The 21,626-nt window shown below is 43.4% G+C and overlaps 1 protein-coding gene across 1 annotated transcript in view; it reads right to left on the bottom strand.

Moving 5' to 3' along the window:
* Window positions 1-10,796: 10,796 nt before the first annotated feature.
* The window catches only part of poc1b (POC1 centriolar protein B), a 78,548-nt gene continuing 67,718 nt past the window's right edge, over window positions 10,797-21,626 (bottom strand). The window contains exon 11 of the mRNA XM_082539221.1: window positions 10,797-11,066. Coding sequence (XP_082395347.1) covers window positions 10,872-11,066 — 195 coding nt within the window. The 3' untranslated portion in view covers window positions 10,797-10,871. The remainder of the gene's footprint in view (window positions 11,067-21,626) is intronic.

The following is a 21,626-nucleotide window of genomic DNA, read 5'->3' as shown; positions in this document are numbered from 1 at the left end:
TTTTAACCAAGGTTACACTTTGATCACCTGATACCATAGTACTTCCTCTCTCTTTTTCTACCAACTCTTAATGGGGGGGAGGGGTGTCAACATAGGAAGTAATTTGTAGTGATGTAGCAATGAAGAGACCACAGAAAGTCAATGACAGTCAGTGACTTCAAGCAGTTTCATCGGAAATATCACATGTAATGCAAACTTTACATTTTCTCAACTTTCAGATGAGCAATTGAAGCGATGACCAATAAGAGTGCAGGATATTGCTGACTAACATATGGCACTGTGGTAAATACATTGCATTTACAGCCTGTTACTACTGTACAGTGTCAAGCTGTAGCATCTTTCCCTGTGCAGATGCCACTTTAAGGGAAACATCAGCTCTTATCAGGTAATCCCCAACTGTGTCTGTCAGCAGTTTGATGTTTTTTAGAGATACAGTGGGGCAAAAAATTATTTAGTCAGCCACCGATTGTGCAAGTTCCCCCACCTAAAATGATGACAGAGGTCAGTAATTTGCACCAGAGGTACACTTCAACTGTGAGAGACAGAATGTGAAAAAAAAAATCCATGAATTCACATGGTAGGATTTGTAAAGAATTTATTCGTAAATCAGGGTGGAAAATAAGTATTTGGTCAATAACAAAATTACAACTCAATACTTTGTAACATAACCTTCGTTGGCAATAACAGAGGTCAAACGTTTACTATAGGTCTTTACCAGGTTTGCACACACAGTAGCTGGTATTTTGGCCCATTCCTCCATGCAGATCTTCTCGAGAGCAGTGATGTTTTGGGGCTGTCACCGAGCAACACGGACTTTCAACTCCCGCCACAGATTTTCTATGGGGTTGAGGTCTGGAGACTGGCTAGGCCACTCCAGGACTTTCAAATGCTTCTTACGGAGCCACTCCTTTGTTGCCCGGGCGGTGTGTTTTGGATCATTGTCATGTTGGAAGACCCAGCCTCGTTTCATCTTCAAAGTTCTCACTGATGGAAGGAGGTTTTGGCTCAAAATCTCACGATACATGGCCCCATTCATTCTGTCCTTAACACGGATCAGTCGTCCTGTCCCCTTGGCAGGAAAACAGCCCCATAGCATGATGTTTCCACCCCCATGCTTCACAGTAGGTATGGTGTTCTTGGGATGCAACTCAGTATTCTTCGTCCTCCAAACACGACGAGTTGAGTTTATACCAAAAAGTTCTACTTTGGTTTCATCTGACCACATGACATTCTCCCAATCCTCTGCTGTATCATCCATGTGCTCTCTGGCAAACTTCAGACGGGCCTGGACATGCACTGGCTTCAGCAGCGGAACACGTCTGGCACTGCGGGATTTGATTCCCTGCCGTTGTAGTGTGTTACTGATGGTGACCTTTGTTACTTTGGTCCCAGCTCTCTGCAGGTCATTCACCAGGTCCCCCCGTGTGGTTCTGGGATCTTTGCTCACCGTTCTCATGATCATTTTGACCCCATGGGATGAGATCTTGCGTGGAGCCCCAGATCGAGGGACATTATCAGTGGTCTTGTATGTCTTCCATTTGCTGATGATTGCTCCCACAGTTGATTTTTTCACACCAAGCTGCTTGCCTATTGTAGATTCACTCTTCCCAGTCTGGTGCAGGTCTACAATACTTTTCCTGGTGTCCTTCGAAAGCTCTTTGGTCTTGGCCATGGCGGAGTTTGGAGTCTGACTGTTTGAGGCTGTGGACAGGTGTCTTTTATACAGATGATGAGTTCAAATAGGTGCCATTCATACAGGTAACGAGTGGGGGACAGAAAAGCGTCTTACAGAAGACGTTACAGGTCTGTGAGAGCCAGAGATTTTCCATGTTTGAGGTGACCAAATACTTATTTTCCACCCTAATTTACGAATAAATTCTTTACAAATCCTACCATGTGAATTCATGGATTTTTTTTTCACATTCTGTCTCTCACAGTTGAAGTGTACCTCTGGTGCAAATTACTGACCTCTGTCATCATTTTAAGTGGGGGAACTTGCACAATCGGTGGCTGACTAAATACTTTTTTGCCCCACTGTATAGTGTGTTGTTATTATTATTATTATCATTATTGAATAATTATGTTGAAAACTTTGAGAGCAATGAGAATGACTAATAACATTGCAAGGAGCTGTATCTTTATTTGGAAATGAGCTTTAAGTTATCACTGAGAGTTCTTTCATTCAAAATGTTATAACTGTAAATGGTTAAATGAGCTAAAGATCATCTGATATACATTAGGCAACAATTCAGATAAATGTCTTCACCATTCAATATTAGATTTGATCTCTAAGATAACCTTGTTATACCTTAATTCGCCCTGGAAAGACCTGATTCCAAAGGTTTTTCCCAAGGTTTATAAATACTCCGGTCTCTTTATCCCATCACATAGGCTTGTCAACCTACCACTCTTTTTTTTTTTTTTTTTTGCCTGTCCTGTTTGGCTCTTTTGCCATCAGAATTGTTGTCTAAAGGCAAAGAAAGATGCCCAACGGATTTACTTTACCAAATAGACCATCACAGCCTTGCCGTAATGGTCCATTTGATTCACCTTTTATTGTTTATTTTATTTTCACTTGCTGAATACGGGACAGACTTGACTGGGGGAAAGAAGGGGAGAAAGAAAGAGGGAAAGAGAAACAGCTGAGAAGAGGGACGGGGGAGAAGGGCAAAAAACAAAAACCAACAGAACGGGCAGGAAAAAAAATGCATATATCAATCACCTGGATCACCTGTTGAGAAAGAAAAAAGAAAACAAGCAGAAGAGAACAAGAGTAATAGAATAAACAACATCACAATGATATATGGGAATATGACAGTAAATACTAAATATTAAACATTATTGTGCAGCACATAAGATCAACAGAACACAGTGTGCTTTGAGGTAGGAGCCAAAAAGGGTGTAGTTTGTGGGTGTGATCACCCGTGTGTACACCTGTGAGCATGGACGCGCTTGTTTTTTTTTTAAAAGGTTCCTTCATGTAATGATCTGCTAGAGGGTGTGGGGGGGCCACAGCCCCGTCCTCCAGGGCATGAAGCAGGTATGGAGGAGATCAAAACTCCAGACGTCCAGAGGCCCCCAGAACACAAGAGACCAAGGAAGACCAACAGAGGGGCAGCCGCGCCACTGTCCCGGAAAGAGCTGAGGAGAGTCCCAGATGAGGGCTCACTCAGCAGCCGTGGAGTAGAAGCCAGGGGGGGTTGCAGTGACGTGCCCGTGAGCTCCGCCGGCAGCCAGCCGTGCCTGAGTGACCGAGCCCCAGGCCGAGAGGCCGGGGGCATCCCACCTCCGAAGTGGCCCAAGCGAGCCCCAGGCTCCAGGCCCCAATAAGCGGCCGCCAAGGAGTGAGCCGGTGTGTACCTGGACGCCCATCCCCAGACACAAAGTACCATCAACGCACCGATGTCTGAGGGAGTCCGCCACTGGCAGGGGAAGTGGTGATGGGGGGGAGATAGGCCTCCAAACCTTGGAGGGCCTGAGATGTCCCCAGAGAGGTGGCGTCTGATACCCAACCTGACATATAGACACAGACATACAGGCACACACAGATACAAACATCCATTCCCACCCTCATGCTCTCATATGCACTTACTCCACACTCAACCAACGTGGAGACAGACATAAAGAGACGCTGTACACACGATCACACTCCCCAAGCGTACTCTAAGCCCCGGGTCTAGGTACCCTTGCCCCCGGAGGGGGGAACTGCACCCAGACCCAGGTGGTGTCAACCTACCACTCTTAATTCTGAAAAGGTTATGACAAGAGAGCAAAATGTCATTATGAAGTCGTGTCCTAAAATGTGTAAATGAGTTTAAGAAATGGTAGTGATGACAGAGGTTAAGGTCTGAAAGACCAAGAAAAGCCTCAGAAAGAACTAATCAAAAGATTTCTACAAAGGCAGGTTGAAAAATTTTGTCTGGAAAAGATGTTCAGGATGATTCAGTAGAGTGAAGGTGGACTGTTTTTGTAACTGCTCCTGAAGGTTTTTCATGTTCGAAGTAGAATAAAGGGCCATGCTCCAACTGATGTTCAGCCAGTATTTTAATCTTCTTTTCACCAGCAAACACCGTGAAAAACTATGGTGAAATGATCAATGAAAAACACGGATATTACATCAGCAGAACAAAAATTACAACTCAAATAAAACATACACACAAAGTAAATGCACCAACATACCGTGTGCGCCTTTCTACTGAACATTCATGAGCAATTGTAGTCCATATCGTCTATATTTCCACCCTTTGCACAGGCTAGCATTCTCTTTCTGGCTCGAGCCTTCAGTCTCTGGTGACACGTGCGCTTAATTGAGCCTCACCCCAAAGCATGCGCACCACAAAGCGCCACACTCAGGCCCACCAGTAGGTGGCGACAACACAACATGAATCCAGATTAAACACCAAATTTTGAACATTGCAATCACATAATAATTACATTTCAATGCGACGGCTACACTGCCACCAAAATTACAAAGGATTTCTATTTACATGTGTTAAACAAAATTAAATCCTGTAATTTTTAATAAATTGACAATCAAACATCAACTTATGTTACAAAAAAAACACTTCTTAAATAAACTTATAGATCACATATTATGTTTGTGTTCTTAACCCTTGTACTACTTCACTGTAGTTTAGACCCTTTAACTAGTACCACTAGTTTCTGAACTGGTCTCTCAAGAAAAGAGACTTGTTTCAAACGTTCACCTTTCTTTCCCAGATCCTTTTGCCCTATTTGGATCTTAACCGTCCGCACTAAACCATCATCATCTTCATTGGCTTCAACCACCCTTGCCAATTTCCACTCATTTCTTGGAATATTGTCCTCCTTTAAAATCACTACATCTCCAACCTGTACATTTTGTTTAGGAGTATGCCATCGTTGTCTTAAACTAATGCTGGTTAGGTATTCCTTGCGCCACCTGCTCCAGAACAACTCTGTTAAATATTGCACCCTCCGCCACCTCTTCCTGGCGTACAAATCTTCTCTTACAAATCTACCAGGAGGCGGAAGTGGCACAGACTCTTTCATTGTGAGCAAATGATTAGGCGTCAAAGGCTCAGCACTGTTGGGGTCGTTGATTGTATCAGTAGTGAGTGGACGATGGTTCAAAATTGACATGGCCTCATAGAAGAAAGTTCTCAATGAGGTGTCATCCAACCTCCCTGTGGCTTGGGCTAGGACAGAACTCATGACATTCCTAACAGTGCGGATCTGTCGTTCCCAAATGCCTCCTCTGTGACTAGCTTCAGGAACATTCATTTGAAAGTCACACTGGTTTTTAGCTAGATAAGTAGAAATCATCTCCTTGTCTAATTCCAACAGACCCTTCTTGAACTCGTTCTTAGCTCCGACAAAATTTGTCCCTTGGTCAGAACGAATCTGTCTGACTGTGCCTCTGATTGCTATGAAGCATCTTAAAGCGTTTATAAATGCGTCAGTGGAGAGATCCTCCAACATCTCAATGTGCGCGGCTCTCGAGCTTAAACACGTAAACAATAGGCCATACCTCTTCCATTCCTTTCGACCTTGTTTCGTGTAGAAGGGACCGAAAACATCAACTCCAGTGTAGGTGAATGGGGGCGAAGGATCCACTCTGTCAAATGGCAAGTCAGCCATGCGTTGTTCTTCAGCTGGCCCACGCACTTTTCTACAATTGACACACCCTTTAATGTATTTGGCCACTACCTTACTGCCACCTATGATCCAATAGCCACTTTCCCTGAGTTTGTTCAGAGTTTGGCCTCGGCCTTGGTGTTGCGTTTTCTTGTGACAGTGGTCAAGAACGAGTTGTGTGACAATGCCTTCCTTTGGAAGGATTACTGGATGATTCAATGCAAATGATGCTGAGGATTTTCTCAACCTTCCTCCAACCCTAAGCAGGTTGTCTACCAAAATAGGATCAAGTTGATACATTTTATGAGTTTTTGGTAGTCCAGCTGAGTTTTGACTGAACCATTTGAGCTCTTCTTTAAAGGCTTCCCTCTGTGCTGCCTGGAGGAGTACAAAAGCAGCCATTTGTCTTTATTTTACACTAATGGGTCCTGAGTTATCTCTCCTTGCAAGTCTTTTAATTCTTGCCACAACGTTAAGAGCTGTATCCCAATTGGAAAATCTTGAGAACCTCTCAAGAAAGCTGTTTTCTTCAAGGGCATTTGTTTTCAGGACCTTTACTTCTGGGTCCCCAACAAGAAGATCAGGGGAATGTTGGTTTGTGACAATTTCCCTTTCCCATAGGAATTTAGGTCCAGTGAGCCAATTCGAGCTTAGCAGATCTGCCACCTTGAGGCCCCTAGACGCGTGATCAGCTGGATTTTGATCAGATTCAATGTAAAACCATTGCTTCGGATCAGTAGAGTCTCTTATTTTCTGAACTCGATTTGCCACAAAGACATGAAAGCGACGAGCATCATTTTTTATGTATCCAAGCGTCACTTTAGAATCTGTCCAGAAAAACTCCTCGTCAATTTTCCGCTCGAGCTCTGACCTGAGGAAGTTACTTACAGCTGCAGAAACTGCAGCTGCAGTGAGCTCAAGGCGTGGGATAGTGATTATTCTTGTGGGTGCCACTCTGGCTTTACCCATGACCAGTGCACAATGCACGTTCTTATCAGCAACAATCCTGATGTATGAACATTGTCCATAGCCACTGCTGCTGGCATCCGAAAAATGATGCAGCTCAATTTTTTTGACCTTGCCAAAGTTCTCAGGAACAAGGCATCTTGGTATTTCAATCCTTTTTAGATTCTCCAAGTCACCGAGCCATGCTTTCCATTTGGTCTCTAGTGCCGGAGGAATAGGATCATCCCATCCCACTCCGCGTTTGCACATTTCCTGGAGTACTTGTTTTCCTGTCAAAATGTAGGGTGAGAGAAAACCTAACGGGTCATACACACTAGCAACTGTTGCTAGAATTCCTCGGCGTGTGGCTGGCCTTTCTTTGAGGGCTACACTGAATGAGAACACGTCAGCCTCTATGTTCCACTTTACTCCCAGCACACTTTGCATTTGAATTACAGAGTAGTTCAGGTTTACATCTTTGGTCTTGCTGGCTCGTTCTGTTTCTGGGATAATGCTCATGACCTCCTTGTTGTTGCATGCAAATTTGTGCAAGCGCAGTTTCCCTTTTGCACAGACCTCTTGTGCTTCACAGACCAGCTGCTTGGCTTCCCTGACTGAATCAATGCTGATTAGCCCGTCATCCACATAAAAGTTTTTGTGAATGAATCTGGCTGCCAGCGGGTAGTCCTTTTTTTGTTCCCTGGCGAGATACTTCATGCCATAGTTAGCACATCCCGGTGATGATGCCGCTCCAAAAATGTGCACTCGCATGCGATACTCCTTAGGCTCAGTATCTGTATTCCCGTCCTTCCACCACAGAAACCTTAAGAAGTCTCGATCCTCTGGGTTGACATGGAAGCGATGAAACATTTTTTCCACATCACACATAATTGCTATTTGATGCTCTCGAAATCTGCACAAAACCCCTGCCAGAGCATTAATCAAGTCTGGGCCTGTGAGTAGGTGGTCATTTAAAGAGATGCCTTCGTGTTTAGCAGAGCAGTCGAAAACAACTCGAATTTTCTCTGGCTTCCTGGGATGATACACGCCATGGTGCGGAATGTACCATGTGTTACTACCTGATGTGCCATCTGCTTCCTCTGCATCACCATCTTTAAAGACACTATTCATGAACTTGATGTAGTCTTCTTTGTACTTTGAGTTCTTATCCATTTTTCCTTTTAAACGTTTCAAGCGAAACATTGCAAGCTGCTTGTTATTTGGAAGCTGTGGGCGTTCTCTAAAAGGCAGAGGCATTTCTAAATGGCCTTCCTCATTGTAGTGAATGTTCTCATTCAGCATCTCTAGAAACTGAATGTCCTCTTGAGATACACTCCCTTCTTTATGGTTTGTGTCCAGAAAGTCATTTTCAAGTGCTTTAATCACAGAAGCAGGCGTGACAGATGGCAGCTCCTTTACTGTGACACGATGACAGATCCCTGCTGCTCCCATTGAACTTTTCCATGGCTTAATGGCTCCCACGATACTCCACCCTAAGTCTGTTTTTATTGCATAGGGATCATAATCCTTTCCTGGTATGACTTCCCTTGGCTTTAGCGCTCTTGCACAGTCGTAACCGATGAGAAGAGCTATAGGACAGTCCAAGAGATCTGGCATTTCATTTGCAATGCTAAGTAGATGGGGCCACTTTTTTGCTGTCTCTCGAGTTGGAATAGTGTGTTTCTCCAATGGAATGTACTCTTGAGTGTAGGTTGGTGGCAAGTCAATGTACTTTTCTGAGTTGTACCCTCTTACCCTCAGTCCATCCACTCTTTGACTAGGTACAATCGAACACCTGTCAGTCATTGTTGTCAGCCTTAGCTTCACTGGTTCCCTGCTTGCCTGTATCTTTTCACAAATATCTTGGTCAATAAATGTGTTGCTGCTTTGGGTGTCTAGCAGAGCATAAACCAATGTCTCTTGATTCTTCGCTGATGAAGAAAGCCACACTGGAACGATCATTGAAGTGCAATCATTGTTGCCCACTCTCACACTGCACGATACGGTGGCTGCATTCTCCTCTTCTGATGGTGGTTCAGGTTCATTTCCCAGTGGAGGATCTTCATGGAGAGGAGAAGGGCGGCTTCGTCTGCAGACATTACATGTTGCTCTCTGTCGACAGTTTTTGGAAATGTGGCCGACTCGCAGACAAGCAAAGCACATATTGTTGTCCCTAATAAACTGTTTCTTTTCTTCAAGCGGCATTGCTGTAAACTTTGCACATTTATAGATAAAATGATTTTGCTTGCAGCAGATACATTCAAGTTGCCGTTTGTTCTGAGTTGAGGAAGGGTTGGGTTTTGATTTTCTGTTGCTCTGAACTGTAGTTGTGTTCTTCACATCTTTAGACCCATTTGCTGATGTCACCAGGACACTGGCCTTCAGACGTTTTTGTTCTTTCTCAGGTTTTTCAAATGTGTTTTTTAAGGCAAACAGAGAAGAAACTGGATTACATGCTATACGCGCCTCTTCAGCCACAAAGTCTGCAAATTCTGCAAACCCTGGATATGCCTTTTCTTCATCCAGTAATTTTGTGACATAACGATTCCAGCGGGTTGTGGCCCAGTCAGGAAGTTTCAGCAATATTTTTTGATTTTCTTCACAATCATCTAAAACCTTGAGGCCTTGGACGTGAGGCATAGCATTCTTACAAGAAATGAGGAAATCACTAAACTCTCTCAATTTAAGTGACTCCTTTGGACCAATCTTTGGCCAACGGCTTAGTTTTCCCCTAAAGGCTCTTTGAACTACAAATGGGTGTCCATAGCGTTTGTTCAGAGCATCCCAAGCTTGTTTGTAAGCTTCCTCGTCACTTCGATAAAATGTCCCTTCTAAAACACAGAGAGCTTCTCCACCAATGTACTTCTTCAAGTAGAACAGCTTATGGGCTGAATCTGTGCAGCTAGTCTCGATAAGCGCCTTAAAGCAAGTGCTCCACTCAACAAATTTAAGTGGGTCTCCTGTAAATGTAAACGGCTCTGGCACTGGGAGTCTAGACATTACTAAGGACTCTTTTAATGCCTGCACCAGAGAGAGCTCACTTTCTTTTGGCACCACTTGAGTATCATAGTGAGGGGCGTGAACACTTTGTGAGGTCAGGATGAATTTACCTTCAGAGTGAGGAGGTGCAGTGCTCTGAGGAACTTGGGTGCATGGGGGACTGCTAAGTGGTTTAGGAAGCTGGCTGAAAGACAAAGTACTCCTTACTTCACAATTTCTTATTTCAGCATTCATTTTTGATTCCTCTTCAGCATATACATTGTATTCTGCCTGAATGACCTCAAGATCTCTTTGATTTTCCAACATTTTCAATTGCTCTTGTTGAGCTAATATCTCCTTTCTCCGGGCAGATATTTCCATTTCTCTGTTTATTTCAGCTTGCTTTGATGCCAGTCGTGCTGCTGCCTCTGCTTTCCTTGCAGATACATGACTTCCTTGCTGACTATGGCTGTGCTGGCTATTTCTTCCAGCTCTAGACACAGTTGAGCCATAAATTGATTCTGCACCTTCTCTTTGGAGTAACTGAAGGAGTGATTCTTTTACAGCTCCTGCATCAAACTCTTTGTCAACATCTGCGTAACGCCTTTTCAGAAGTATCATCATCTCAGCAGAAACTGAAGTACAGCTATCCATCTTTCTTCTCATATCTTGAGATGGTGTAGTCAGTGCACGTAAAGCCACATAATCTTGCTGTAGGTCTAACTCACATTTTTCTACTGACTTGATCATTTCAGCTAATTCTGCTTTAGAACATTCTTCTTTAAGTTTGGACCTAGTGAGCTGAATTTCTGCCTTAAAGTTTAAATATGTTGACATAAACTTTCTTTCTTTGCTTGTTATCTCTGTCTGTTTAAACTCACGCATTTTTTCTGTTAGTTGCCTTTGACGGTCTGTCCGTCTCACCTCTGCGTCAGGTTTAGATGATGGCTGAGGCAGCCCTATTTTGTGTATTTCAAGGTCTCCATAAATTTCTCCTATGCGTGCTTCAACTTCTTCTCTTTCTGCATCTTCAAGTTCAGTTTCTAATTTCTTTTCTAACTGTGCCTTTTCATCTTCTAAGGCTATAAGTATTTGCTCAAGGATATGAGTTTCTTGTGTACTCTGCTCCATTACAATGTTTTGAACCAACAACTTAGAACAATAAAAGGAAACTTACCCAGAGTACACTACCTTAAATATCAAACAGCACAGTAATAAACCTTCAATAAATGAACAAATGTACAATATCTACACCATACAATTTTCTTTTTGGCCTTTTCTTAGATCTCTTTATGCAGTTCAAACGTTTCGCTGATGTAAGAACTCACAGTCTACTCTTCCACGTGGGCTGCCGTCTTGGAAGAATGGCGTGCAGGGCTCTGGCTGCTTGCTCCATAACAGGCCACGTTTTTCACTGTAACTGCTCCTGAAGGTTTTTCATGTTCGAAGTAGAATAAAGGGCCATGCTCCAACTGATGTTCAGCCAGTATTTTAATCTTCTTTTCACCAGCAAACACAGTGAAAAACTATGGTGAAATGATCAATGAAAAACACGGATATTACATCAGCAGAACAAAAATTAAAACTCAAATAAAACATACACACAAAGTAAATGCACCAACATACCGTGTGCGCCTTTCTACTGAACATTCATGAGCAATTGTAGTCCATATCGTCTATATTTCCACCCTTTGCACAGGCTAGCATTCTCTTTCTGGCTCGAGCCTTCAGTCTCTGGTGACACGTGCGCTTAATTGAGCCTCACCCCAAAGCATGCGCACCACAAAGCGCCACACTCAGGCCCACCAGTAGGTGGCGACAACACAACATGAATCCAGATTAAACACCAAATTTTGAACATTGCAATCACATAATAATTACATTTCAATGCGACGGCTACAGTTTTACTGTCATTATAAATAATAATGAAATCTCATGGGGGTAGGATGGAGTTTCATAATGGTGAGTAGTGAAAGTGTGTGTCCATATATGTATTTTTATTTTGTTAAAGAAGAAGAGGGAAAAGAATCTCAAAAAGAAGACAAACAACTGACCCTCCAAAGCTCGCAAAAATATGGAAAGATGTGCATGTTTTTATTTTAATGGCATCATTACACACTTTCTAATATTTGTAAGGATGATCAAATTCTCAAATTTTCCAGGAGCCTTTTATCCACCAAGCTTGATTTTTTATTTCACTTTATATTCATGGGGTGATTATTGACTTAATCTTTTTTTTCTTTTTCTTTTTTTACGTCAATGTGAATTTTTTGATATTTAAAGTTTAACATTAATTCTCCGCTGTGATATTTTTGCAGCTGACACTGTTTTGGCACATAAACGCAACAGTAATGCCAGTTTCATCTCACAACACTGACAGCTGTCCAGCAGCAAACATGACATGTTTACTGCTGCACCAGCACCAAGCTCTAGTATATTTTGGTAACAGAAGCATATCAACTGTTGCCGGCAGAGAGAGGTAATGTAAAACACAAAAAGGATGTTTACAATGTCAACAACGATCCTCCTGAATTATGTAGTGTAGTATAGTATGTAACCTTTGAGGAGTGAAATTACACTATGTTTACCATGAGCTCATAATAGAAAAACCTGTGTTTAAGTGCCAGCGTACTATGTATCTACCGCCGTGCATTCTTTAATTCTGTGTTCTAGTGAAAACAGGAAGAGTCACACTAAAGGGAGTCCTTCGAGAGCATGTGTGCAAACAAACAGACTTGCTGGAAACAGACAGTCATGAGGAAAACAGGAAACACGCATGGGGAGGGTATGGAGACTCAATGCTGAGCTGTGAAAGTGTGTGCTTTGTTTTGGTGGCATTTCCATTTAATTCCATATATTTTGTGATTCCATTAAAGAGAACGAAAGACAAGAATCTGGAAAAAAGAGAAAAAGCAAAAACAAAGGAAGAAGGAAGGATTCTGACAGAATAAATGAAACAGTATGGGAGAAAAACTATGCACTCGAATAAGAATTTTTCCAAAAAAAAAAGGCCATCACTCCTGCATAGATCCACTTTTTGTCTCTTAAATATCACTCACATTCTTTTTTTTTTTTTTGGCCCACTTGAAGGAAGAGGGTCTGTTTTACTTTCTAAGCAGTTGGATAGGCATTTAAAGTATAGCTGTAAGCAGTCTACCATCAAAACACCTTTATGCAGTCAGCCTATGGGCAAGTAAAAGCTCTAAAACTTCTTCTACAGTCACATGGTCCCCTGGGTAGGAAAGCATTAACTAGCAATCTGTAACATTTGCACCACAATGCTTCACAGTTGCTATGAGTTTCCTCTTCTGAAAAAGTGTCCTTATATGTACTATGTACAAGGATGTGGGTAAATTCCTTTCTGAAACAACTTCACTCCTGATTCCAACCATTCCTAAACACCTGGGATATCATTCATAAAACAGACTCATGAAAACCACCTCATTTTGTTGCTGCACACAGGGAGCACAAATAAAACAGAATGCACTGTTCTACAAAGAGCATTTAAGAAAAAATGAGGTAATCATCCCTATTCTTGTTTCAGTCTTCCTTTACATTGCTGTGTTCTTGTCTTTAAAAAACAATCTATACTAGTGTTGCAAAGATTTTGGTCAAATCCCCTTTTAGATTATCTGAAATTAAATAATAAACTAATTTTATTAAATTATACTATATACTATAGAACCAAAGAGAGCACCAGGCCATCCATGCAGATATCTGCAGAGATCTAATGTTATGTATAATGTCTACATATGATCTACGGGTTAACTTGCCTTTTTTTAAAAATTGCAAAACATAAATACAAAATGAAGATTTTATGTGTTAAAATATTAAGTGCAAAAAAAGCCAAAAAGCCAGCAACTATCATGGGAGGCATTGCTATACGGCTATACATACATACAGTTAAACTCCACATGACAGCAGTTGAGGAGATCTGAGCTTCTTGGTATCCAGCACCACATGGCCTCCTCTCACCTTTCACAGTATCCCAGAAATCTCTCCCCACAAAGAAAAGCAACTGCACGTCAGGAAATGAGTTGAGACACACAAGTTCAGACAGGACCTTTCAGTCTGTAACAGCTGTTTCAGTCCTATATACAAACATAGACAGATACTGTCGCGTTGGTCTGGAGCTTCCCATGCAAGTAAGGCTAAAGTATGGGAGGAATGTGGTAAACACTGAGAAAGGAAGAGGCCCTGAAGCACCGTCAGTAATGACCCTACAGAGCAGAGGATGACGGGATGGTGAGCAGGATAAGAGTAATTATGTGGTTGCTTGTTGGTAATTTGCTGGTTGCTGTGTGACCTTAAGTGAGGAGGCCCCTGTAATTGGGCTCCCATTACAGTTATTACCATCAGAGTCAGGGAAACCTACGTGAGGACTGCGTGCATTTAGAAGTAAGCTCATATGGATTTGAAAAGAAGTCAGAGTTGGAATTTGAAACCAGATGTTATGCTAGTATGAAATATGCACCTTCAAATTCAACTTTCATTTTAGTTTCTCTTTTTTGCTTATCATATAGGGTTTCCCCAAGCAGCACTCTGAAGACTGTTAGGGTTTGGGCACACCTGTAAGCCTCCATTCACAGAATAAATAAATAAATTCTGTCTCACTTCCTCCTAAGATCAACACTTTTAATATTTCAGTCAGCTTGGGATTTTTCAAATCCTATAATTATCATAAACCAGGTGTAACATTGTTTTTAATTTTGGTCTAATTAAATTTTGTTACAATATGAATTAATGTTGAATTTATTTATTTATTTTAAATATTGTTTTATGACTTTCCACTACTGAGTTTGTTACTCAGTTAATTACTTCAACATACTTCTTTCTAATTTTATATGTAACATTTAAGTTACTTAACATAGTCCTTATAGCTGCTACCTGCAAGCTTTAATGGTGGTTAATGTTCTGAGTAACATGTGCATTAAGGAAAGCTGAGCACACACTCAGTGCACACACACTGTCCTGTCGTGGTGGTGTTTTATTAGCCCTTCTATTGTGTTGGACTCATTTTCAGTGTTTATCAAAATATATTTTTTTAAAGATTTATTATTATTTCAGCCTGAGACTCCTTGTCTGTGGCTCTTAAAATAACATGTTGTCACTGACTTCAACCTGTAATGACACTTACCATCTGTGAGCTCCAAAACAAATCCTTAGAGGACAAAAAAGAGGAAAAAACACTATCACCCAACATCCATAACCAACCACTAGTGAATGGATGTAATCTCGTGGAGCCAGATTAAGTTAGATGTTCAGCAGTTGAATATGGGTGTAATATTCAGGTGTCCACATATTTTGTGTCATGTAGCTTTCACAGAATGTGGATTTGACTTGCAAATCTGTAGTTTTGATTTCATTTTCAGCTCAGGCTCTGAGAAGAATAGTAGGTCTTTCGAAGCTGAATAATGTAAAAATTTCCCATGGCCAGGTTTGTTTGTTTGTTTTTTTAATTCCTTTTCAGCACTCATCGTATGCCTGTCAGCTACAGGCGAGTGACGTCGAATTATACACAACATAGCCATTTGTTATAGTTTGATTTGCACAAGATCAATAACAAAAATTATGGCCTATTAATACTGGTTCATTGGGATAAAGTAAGAGAATCGCCACAACAGAGCTGTCAGAATATGTATGCAAGATATGCAAGATATAAAGATCATTAGGAGTGGTGAACTAAACCTCTTTCAACACTACGTCGAGCTCCAGGATATCCAACTTAAAACTAATTTGTGTATATGTGTACTCCCCTCTCACCCCTGTGGGCGGTCTATCCTTCAAGCTCGGGTCCTCTACCAGAGGCCTGGAAGCCTGAGGGGAGGGTCCTGCGCAGTATCTTAGCTGTTCCTAGGACTGCGCTCTTCTGGACAGAGATCTCCGATGTTGTTCCTGGGATCTGCTGGAGCCACTCACCTATCTTGGTAGTCACCGCACCTAGTGCTCCGATTACCACTGGGACCACTGTTACCTTCACCCTCCACATCCTCTCCAGCTCTTCTCTGAGCTCTTGGTATTGGATGTCGCTGTCATTTGGAACCGCTACATCGATCACTACGGCCGTCTTCTTCTGTTTGTCTACCACCACTATGTCCAGTTGGTTAGCCACCACCATTTTGTCCGTCTGTATCTGGAAGTCCCACAGGATCTCCCATTTTGACCTCGGGACTTCCACGCCATGCTCGGCACAGATGTTTCTGTATACTATGCCTGCCACTTGGTTATGGCGTTCAATTTATGCCCTGCCAGCTAGTATCTTGGACCCTGCTGTTATGTGCTGGATTGTCTCAGGGGCATCTTTACACAGCCTGCACCTGGGGTCTTTCCTGGTCTGATAGACTCCTTTCTTGGGTTTCTGCTGCCTGGGGCATTCACTGAGCATGTGGTCGGTTGGGGCCATTTTCCTGATGTATTCGTGGATGTTCGCACCTCATCCTGGACTGTGGTGCTGACATTCACCAGTCTCCAGCCTCCTTCCTTCTGTGTAACATACAGCCTCAGGGTGCTGGATTTGGGGTGAAACCCTCCATTCATGATCAGGAGCTTCCTGGTCTTGATGTCAGTGGCTTCTATCTCCTCCTTTGGCCAACTTATTATATATATATATATATATATATATATATATATATTGTTTGCCTGTCCCGTTTGGCTCTTTTGCCATCAGAATTGTTGTCTAAAGGCAAAGAAAGATGCCCAACGGATTTACTTTACCAAATTGACCATCCCAGCTTTGCCGTAATAGTCCATTTGATTCACCTTTTATTGTTCATTTTATTTTCACTTACTGAATACGGGACAGACTTGACTGGGGGAAAGAAGGGGAGAAAGAAAGAGGGAAAGAGAAACAGCTGAGAAGAGGGACGGGGGAGAAGGGCAAAAAACAAAAACCAACAGAACGGGCAGAAAAAAAAAAGAAAAAAAATGCATATATCAATCACCTGGATCACCTGCTGAGAAAGAAAAAAGAAAACAAGCAGAAGAGAACAAGAGTAATAGAATAAACAACATCACAATGATATATGGGAATATGACAGTAAATACTAAATATTAAACATTATTGTGCAGCACATAAGATCAACAGAACACAGTGTGCTTTGAGGTAGGAGCCAAAAAGGGTGTAGTTTGTGGGTGTGATCACCCGTGTGTACACCTGTGAGCATGGACGCGCTTGTTTTTTTTTTTAAAAGGTTCCTTCATGTAATGATCTGCTAGAGGGTGTGGGGGGGCCACAGCCCCATCCTCCAGGGCATGAAGCAGGTATGGAGGAGATCAAAACTCCAGACATCCAGAGGCCCCCAGAACACAAGAGACCAAGGAAGACCAACAGAGGGGCAGCCGCGCCACTGTCCCAGAAAGAGCTGAGGAGAGTCAGAGATGAGGGCTCACTCAGCAGCCGCGGAGCAGAAGCCAGGGGGAGTTGCAGTGACGCGCCCGTGAGCTCCGCCGGCAGCCAGCCGTGCCTGAGTGACCGAGCCCCAGGCCGAGAGGCCGGGGGCACCCCACCTCCGAAGTGGCCCGAGCGAGCCCCAGGCTCCAGGCCCCGATAAGCGGCCATCCCCGGACACAAAGAACCACCAACGCACCGACACCTGAGGGAGTCCGCCACTGGCAGGGGAAGTGGTGGTAGGGGGAGATAGGCCTCCAAACCTTGGAGGGCCTAAGATGTCCCCAGAGAGGTGGCGCCTGACACCCAACCTGACATATAGACACAGACATACAGGCACACACAGATACAAACATCCATTCCCACCCTCATGCTCTCATATGCACTTACTCCACACTCAACCAACGTGGAGACAGACATAAAGAGACGCTGTACACACGATCACACTCCCCAAGCGTACTCTACGAACCGGGTCTAGGTACCCTTGCCCCTGGAGGGGGGAACTGCACCCAGACCCAGGTGGTGTTACCCTTTTCCCTGCGGTGGGGAGAGGCAGACCGCCCCGACTCCACAGCAGCAGGGAGGCCCCACACTCCAGACCGCAGTCGGACGGCCAACTCCTCCTCCTAGCCCCCCCGCTCCAGCAGGCCGCAGAGAATGGGGGTGAGAGAAGACTCCAAACCTCCCTCCACCCGCTCATTGTAGTGTTGATGCATGTGTGTTCTAAGGTGCATTTAAAACCCAGGAGGGCATGGAGCTACCTGCCAGAGAGCAACAGGTAAGCGCATGGTCCCTCCTGTTAGCCCTCAATGTCTACGTGTATTTAACATTGAGAGGTGGGCAACGACGCCAGGGGTGAGGTGTACACCCTGATGGTAATTTGGATTCCGTGTATCGTGCCCACCCCCAAGATCCTATATGTATGTGTAATGAGAGTGTGAGTAATGTGAATGTCTAAGTTGTGGGATAAAATTGAGGCAGAGGCAGCCAGAAGGGGACGGGGGGGGGGGGGGGGGGGGGGGGGGGTTGGCCTCCTCTGCACCCTGGTGACATACCCCTACTCCAAGGCCCTGCATGTGTGGGTGGTTGTGGTGGAGCGGGAAAAGGGAGGCAGCTGGAGATGGGGAGGGAAGGAAGGCAGGGGCAAGTGACCCCTCCCTGGGGCCAGCTCCACCGCTGACCCCAGTAGGCACCCCCATACTCCGCGACCCGCCAGGGAAAAGGGGCCCAGCGCAGCAGCGCCTCCCGGCCCGACAGAGCCCGGGACAGTCCACCCAACCCCACCACAGAGAAAACTGCACCCACCCCACCATCCACTCTTCTTCCAGACTACATAAGACAATAAACACCCAGGCTGAGATCTTCCTCCACCTCTCCTGTATCTCCCCCTCCTGCAGAGAGAGCCCCTGAGGAGAGGAAAGCTCCTGCAAGATGTGACAATCTTCCCCACCAGTTGAAGAGCCCCCCAGGTGGCTCGATGCACCGGCGGCACCCTGCTCCAGGGCCGGGCCCCCATGCACCCACCTGCCCACAACCCCGGCAACCCACCAACCAGGACCCGAGCCCCCGAGGCCCGGGGCCCAGCCCAGAGACGGAGCGCCCCCCACACCAATCACAACAGTGAAGGCGGGACCAAACTATGACCCCCCACCCCCACTAGGTGATGGAGCTGATCAAAGGAGCCCAGAGCAATTGATCTGATGTGGTGGCAGAGGCTGTATCAAGACTAATGTAATCGAATAGATCATTTCTATATTGGTTAGAATTAAGATTATTTTTATTTTTCCAGTTCATGAGGACTGTTTTCTTGGCTATGCATAGGGCAGTGAAAACCATATGGGCGATATTCTTTTCTGAAGTGACATTATCTAAGCTGCCCAACAAACACACTAAGGGGGAAGTTGGAATGTTACATTTCAGACACTTTGATAAGTCTTCACATATCTCGCGCCAAAACTTCTGAACTGGTGGACAGAACCAAAGAGCGTGGATATAATTGTCCGGTGAATTGGTTTGGCAGTGTGAGCAGTTGTTGGTAGACGTAAAGCCCATCTTGAACATCCGATGACCTGTATAGTGCACTCTATGTAATATTTTGTATTGAATTAATTGAAGACTGGGATTTCTAATTAGATGAAAGGTTTTTAAGCAAATCTGAGACCAGAAGTTTAGGTCTAAGTTAACTGATAAATCCGCTTCCCATTTTGCAATAAGAAGTGATATTGATTCATCTGTTTTAGAAAGCATTCTGTATATTTTGGATAGTAATTTGGGGGTTTTAAGAGTAAGAAATTGAACCACACTTGGTGGTGTTTGTAGTTCAACTTGACCCGGTTTAAATTTCTTTTTTACTATGGATTTAATTTGTTGATATTCTAAAAATCTTTTCTTGTTGATCCCATATTGTGTAACTAGTCCGTCAAATGAAATAAATTCTGTTCCTTCTAGTATATGTTCTAAATATTCGATTCCTTTACCACTCCAATCTGAAAAGTTTATCATATTATTGTTTTGTAATATGTCAGGGTTGTTCCAGATAGGTATACGTTTGCATGGGATTAATGAAGACGCTGTCAATTTTAGAAACTCCCACCATGCTGTCAGAGAAGAGCTGATGTTGATGCTTTTAAAGCATTCATGTCGTTGGATGTTTGAGCTGATAAATGGTAGGTCTGAGATCTCTAGATTATTGCAAAGTGCTTGTTCTACATCTAGCCAAGGTTCATCTAAGAGGGTATGTTTTAGCCATCCTGAGATAAACTGAAGCCTGTTGGCTAAGAAGTAGTGCTGAAAGTTAGGCAGTTCTAGTCCTCCTTTATCCTTGGTCTTTTGTAGTGTTTTTAAGCTTATACGTGGGGGTTTATTTTTCCAAAGGAATTTGGACCAACTTATTATCCCAGCAGGGTACCTGATCACAGGCAGGGTGTAGGTGTTGATAGCCCGAATATTGTTCTTACCAAGGCTGTGAGTCTTTGCTTGGGGGTTTCCAGGGCCTCAAGTATGTACAGCTTGCTATACTTGTTAGGTACCTTCTTTGTCGCAACTTTCTGCAGCTCCAATAGTTGGCTAACTCCCTCCATGCTACTTTGATCTTGGTCTCTAGTCTCCTTGTGGCTGTTCAACTTGTTCACAAAAACTGTAACTATTAGAGAATCAGATATTCACAACCTGTGCCATTAAATACAGCAACTTTAATAACTGCTGTTATTTACTTTTTCCTATTTATCTTTGAGTTAATTTCAATAATGCTTTCGTCTAAATTATCAATATGCCTTTTAGACCCACTTAACAAGTATTGCTTAAAGAAGTTAAAACATTAATTAATGCATCACATTTAAATATGATGAATCTCTCTTCAAACCACATACCACAGGCTTTTAAGGTGCTCATGATTAACCATTACTTAAAAAGCTCTTACTTGATCAGAAAGACAGAAAGAGAAAGAGAGAGAGCAAGCATGCGAATGTCTTAAGGCAGAGAGAGCAGGTAAATGGCCTGTATTTGTATAGCGCTTTTCTAGTCCCCAAGGACCCCAAGGGTTTTAAACATCCAGTCATCCACCCATACATTCACACACTGGTGATGGCAAGCTACATTGTAGCCACAGCCACCCTGGGGCGCACTGACAGACACTGGCGACACCGGGCCCTCTGACCACCACCAGTAGGCTACAGGTGAAGTGTCTTGCCCAAGGACACAACGACCGAGACTGTCCAATCTTCCGATTACAAGGCGAACTCCCAACTCTTGAGCCACGATTGCCCGTGACTCAGGTGACATGAAGGTGAGTGAGAAAAGGAAATCATTGTTAAAAGCAGTAAAACAAGAAGAGATCAGTTAGTCAAGGGAAACCCCAAAGCCCAGACACTCAAATATATGGTCTTGGTAGATTATACCAAGGCCATATATTCTATACTAGCATATGTGTTTTCACAACTAGTATGTGAAAAATCTTACACATGCTTCATATTTATATATTTCACAGTTGGCAAACTCCAGAGTGCACTCAACTGTCCAGTGACCCTTGACAAGAGTCTCAGGATGGTATTGGGTACTCTGCAAATATTAGCAAAAAAAGCAGGGGACTGCTCTGCACACCAAAACAAGAACACACACACACCAGCACCACCACCACCACCACCCACTCTTCCAGTGTAGTGCGGCTGTGGACCACCCAGACTGTCACACACACAGACATACACATACACTGGCTCACTATTGTTCAGATGTCTGGAGTCGATCCAGGAAAACAGGCCTCGCTCCACTCCACCTCCTTTGGAATAATTAGCACAAGGAATGACCTTTGACCCACTGAGCAATAGGGAAGAACTGACCTTTGAGGGACACACAGGATCACGAAGCCCTGAATTGTACATGCCTCTGAAGATAAACAATAACTCGGGTTTTAAAGAAAGTGGTTAATTAGCTTCTGAAAAGTAAATAACTGATCTCCATTTAACTATATCAAAGAAGGCATTGGAATATTTTTAGTGAGAAGCTGAACTTTGAACAACTTGTATTGGGAAATCTTTGTTCAAAAGACAGCAGTACTGTCAACAACTTTATTTATGAGGGTTATCATAAACTGTTCTTCGCTGTCATTTTGTGGTGGTATTAGTCTGCTGGTATGTTTAAGTTATTAACTACACGTTCTCAGTTAAATAATGTTTGAATGAAATAACGCAAATTGTGAAAGTTT

This window comes from Aulonocara stuartgranti (assembly GCF_965226115.1).
Source record: "Aulonocara stuartgranti genome assembly, chromosome: 7".
Taxonomy (NCBI): domain Eukaryota; kingdom Metazoa; phylum Chordata; class Actinopteri; order Cichliformes; family Cichlidae; genus Aulonocara; species Aulonocara stuartgranti.
Note: the sequence above shows the minus strand (reverse complement) of the source record. Positions and strands in the feature narration are given on the sequence as shown.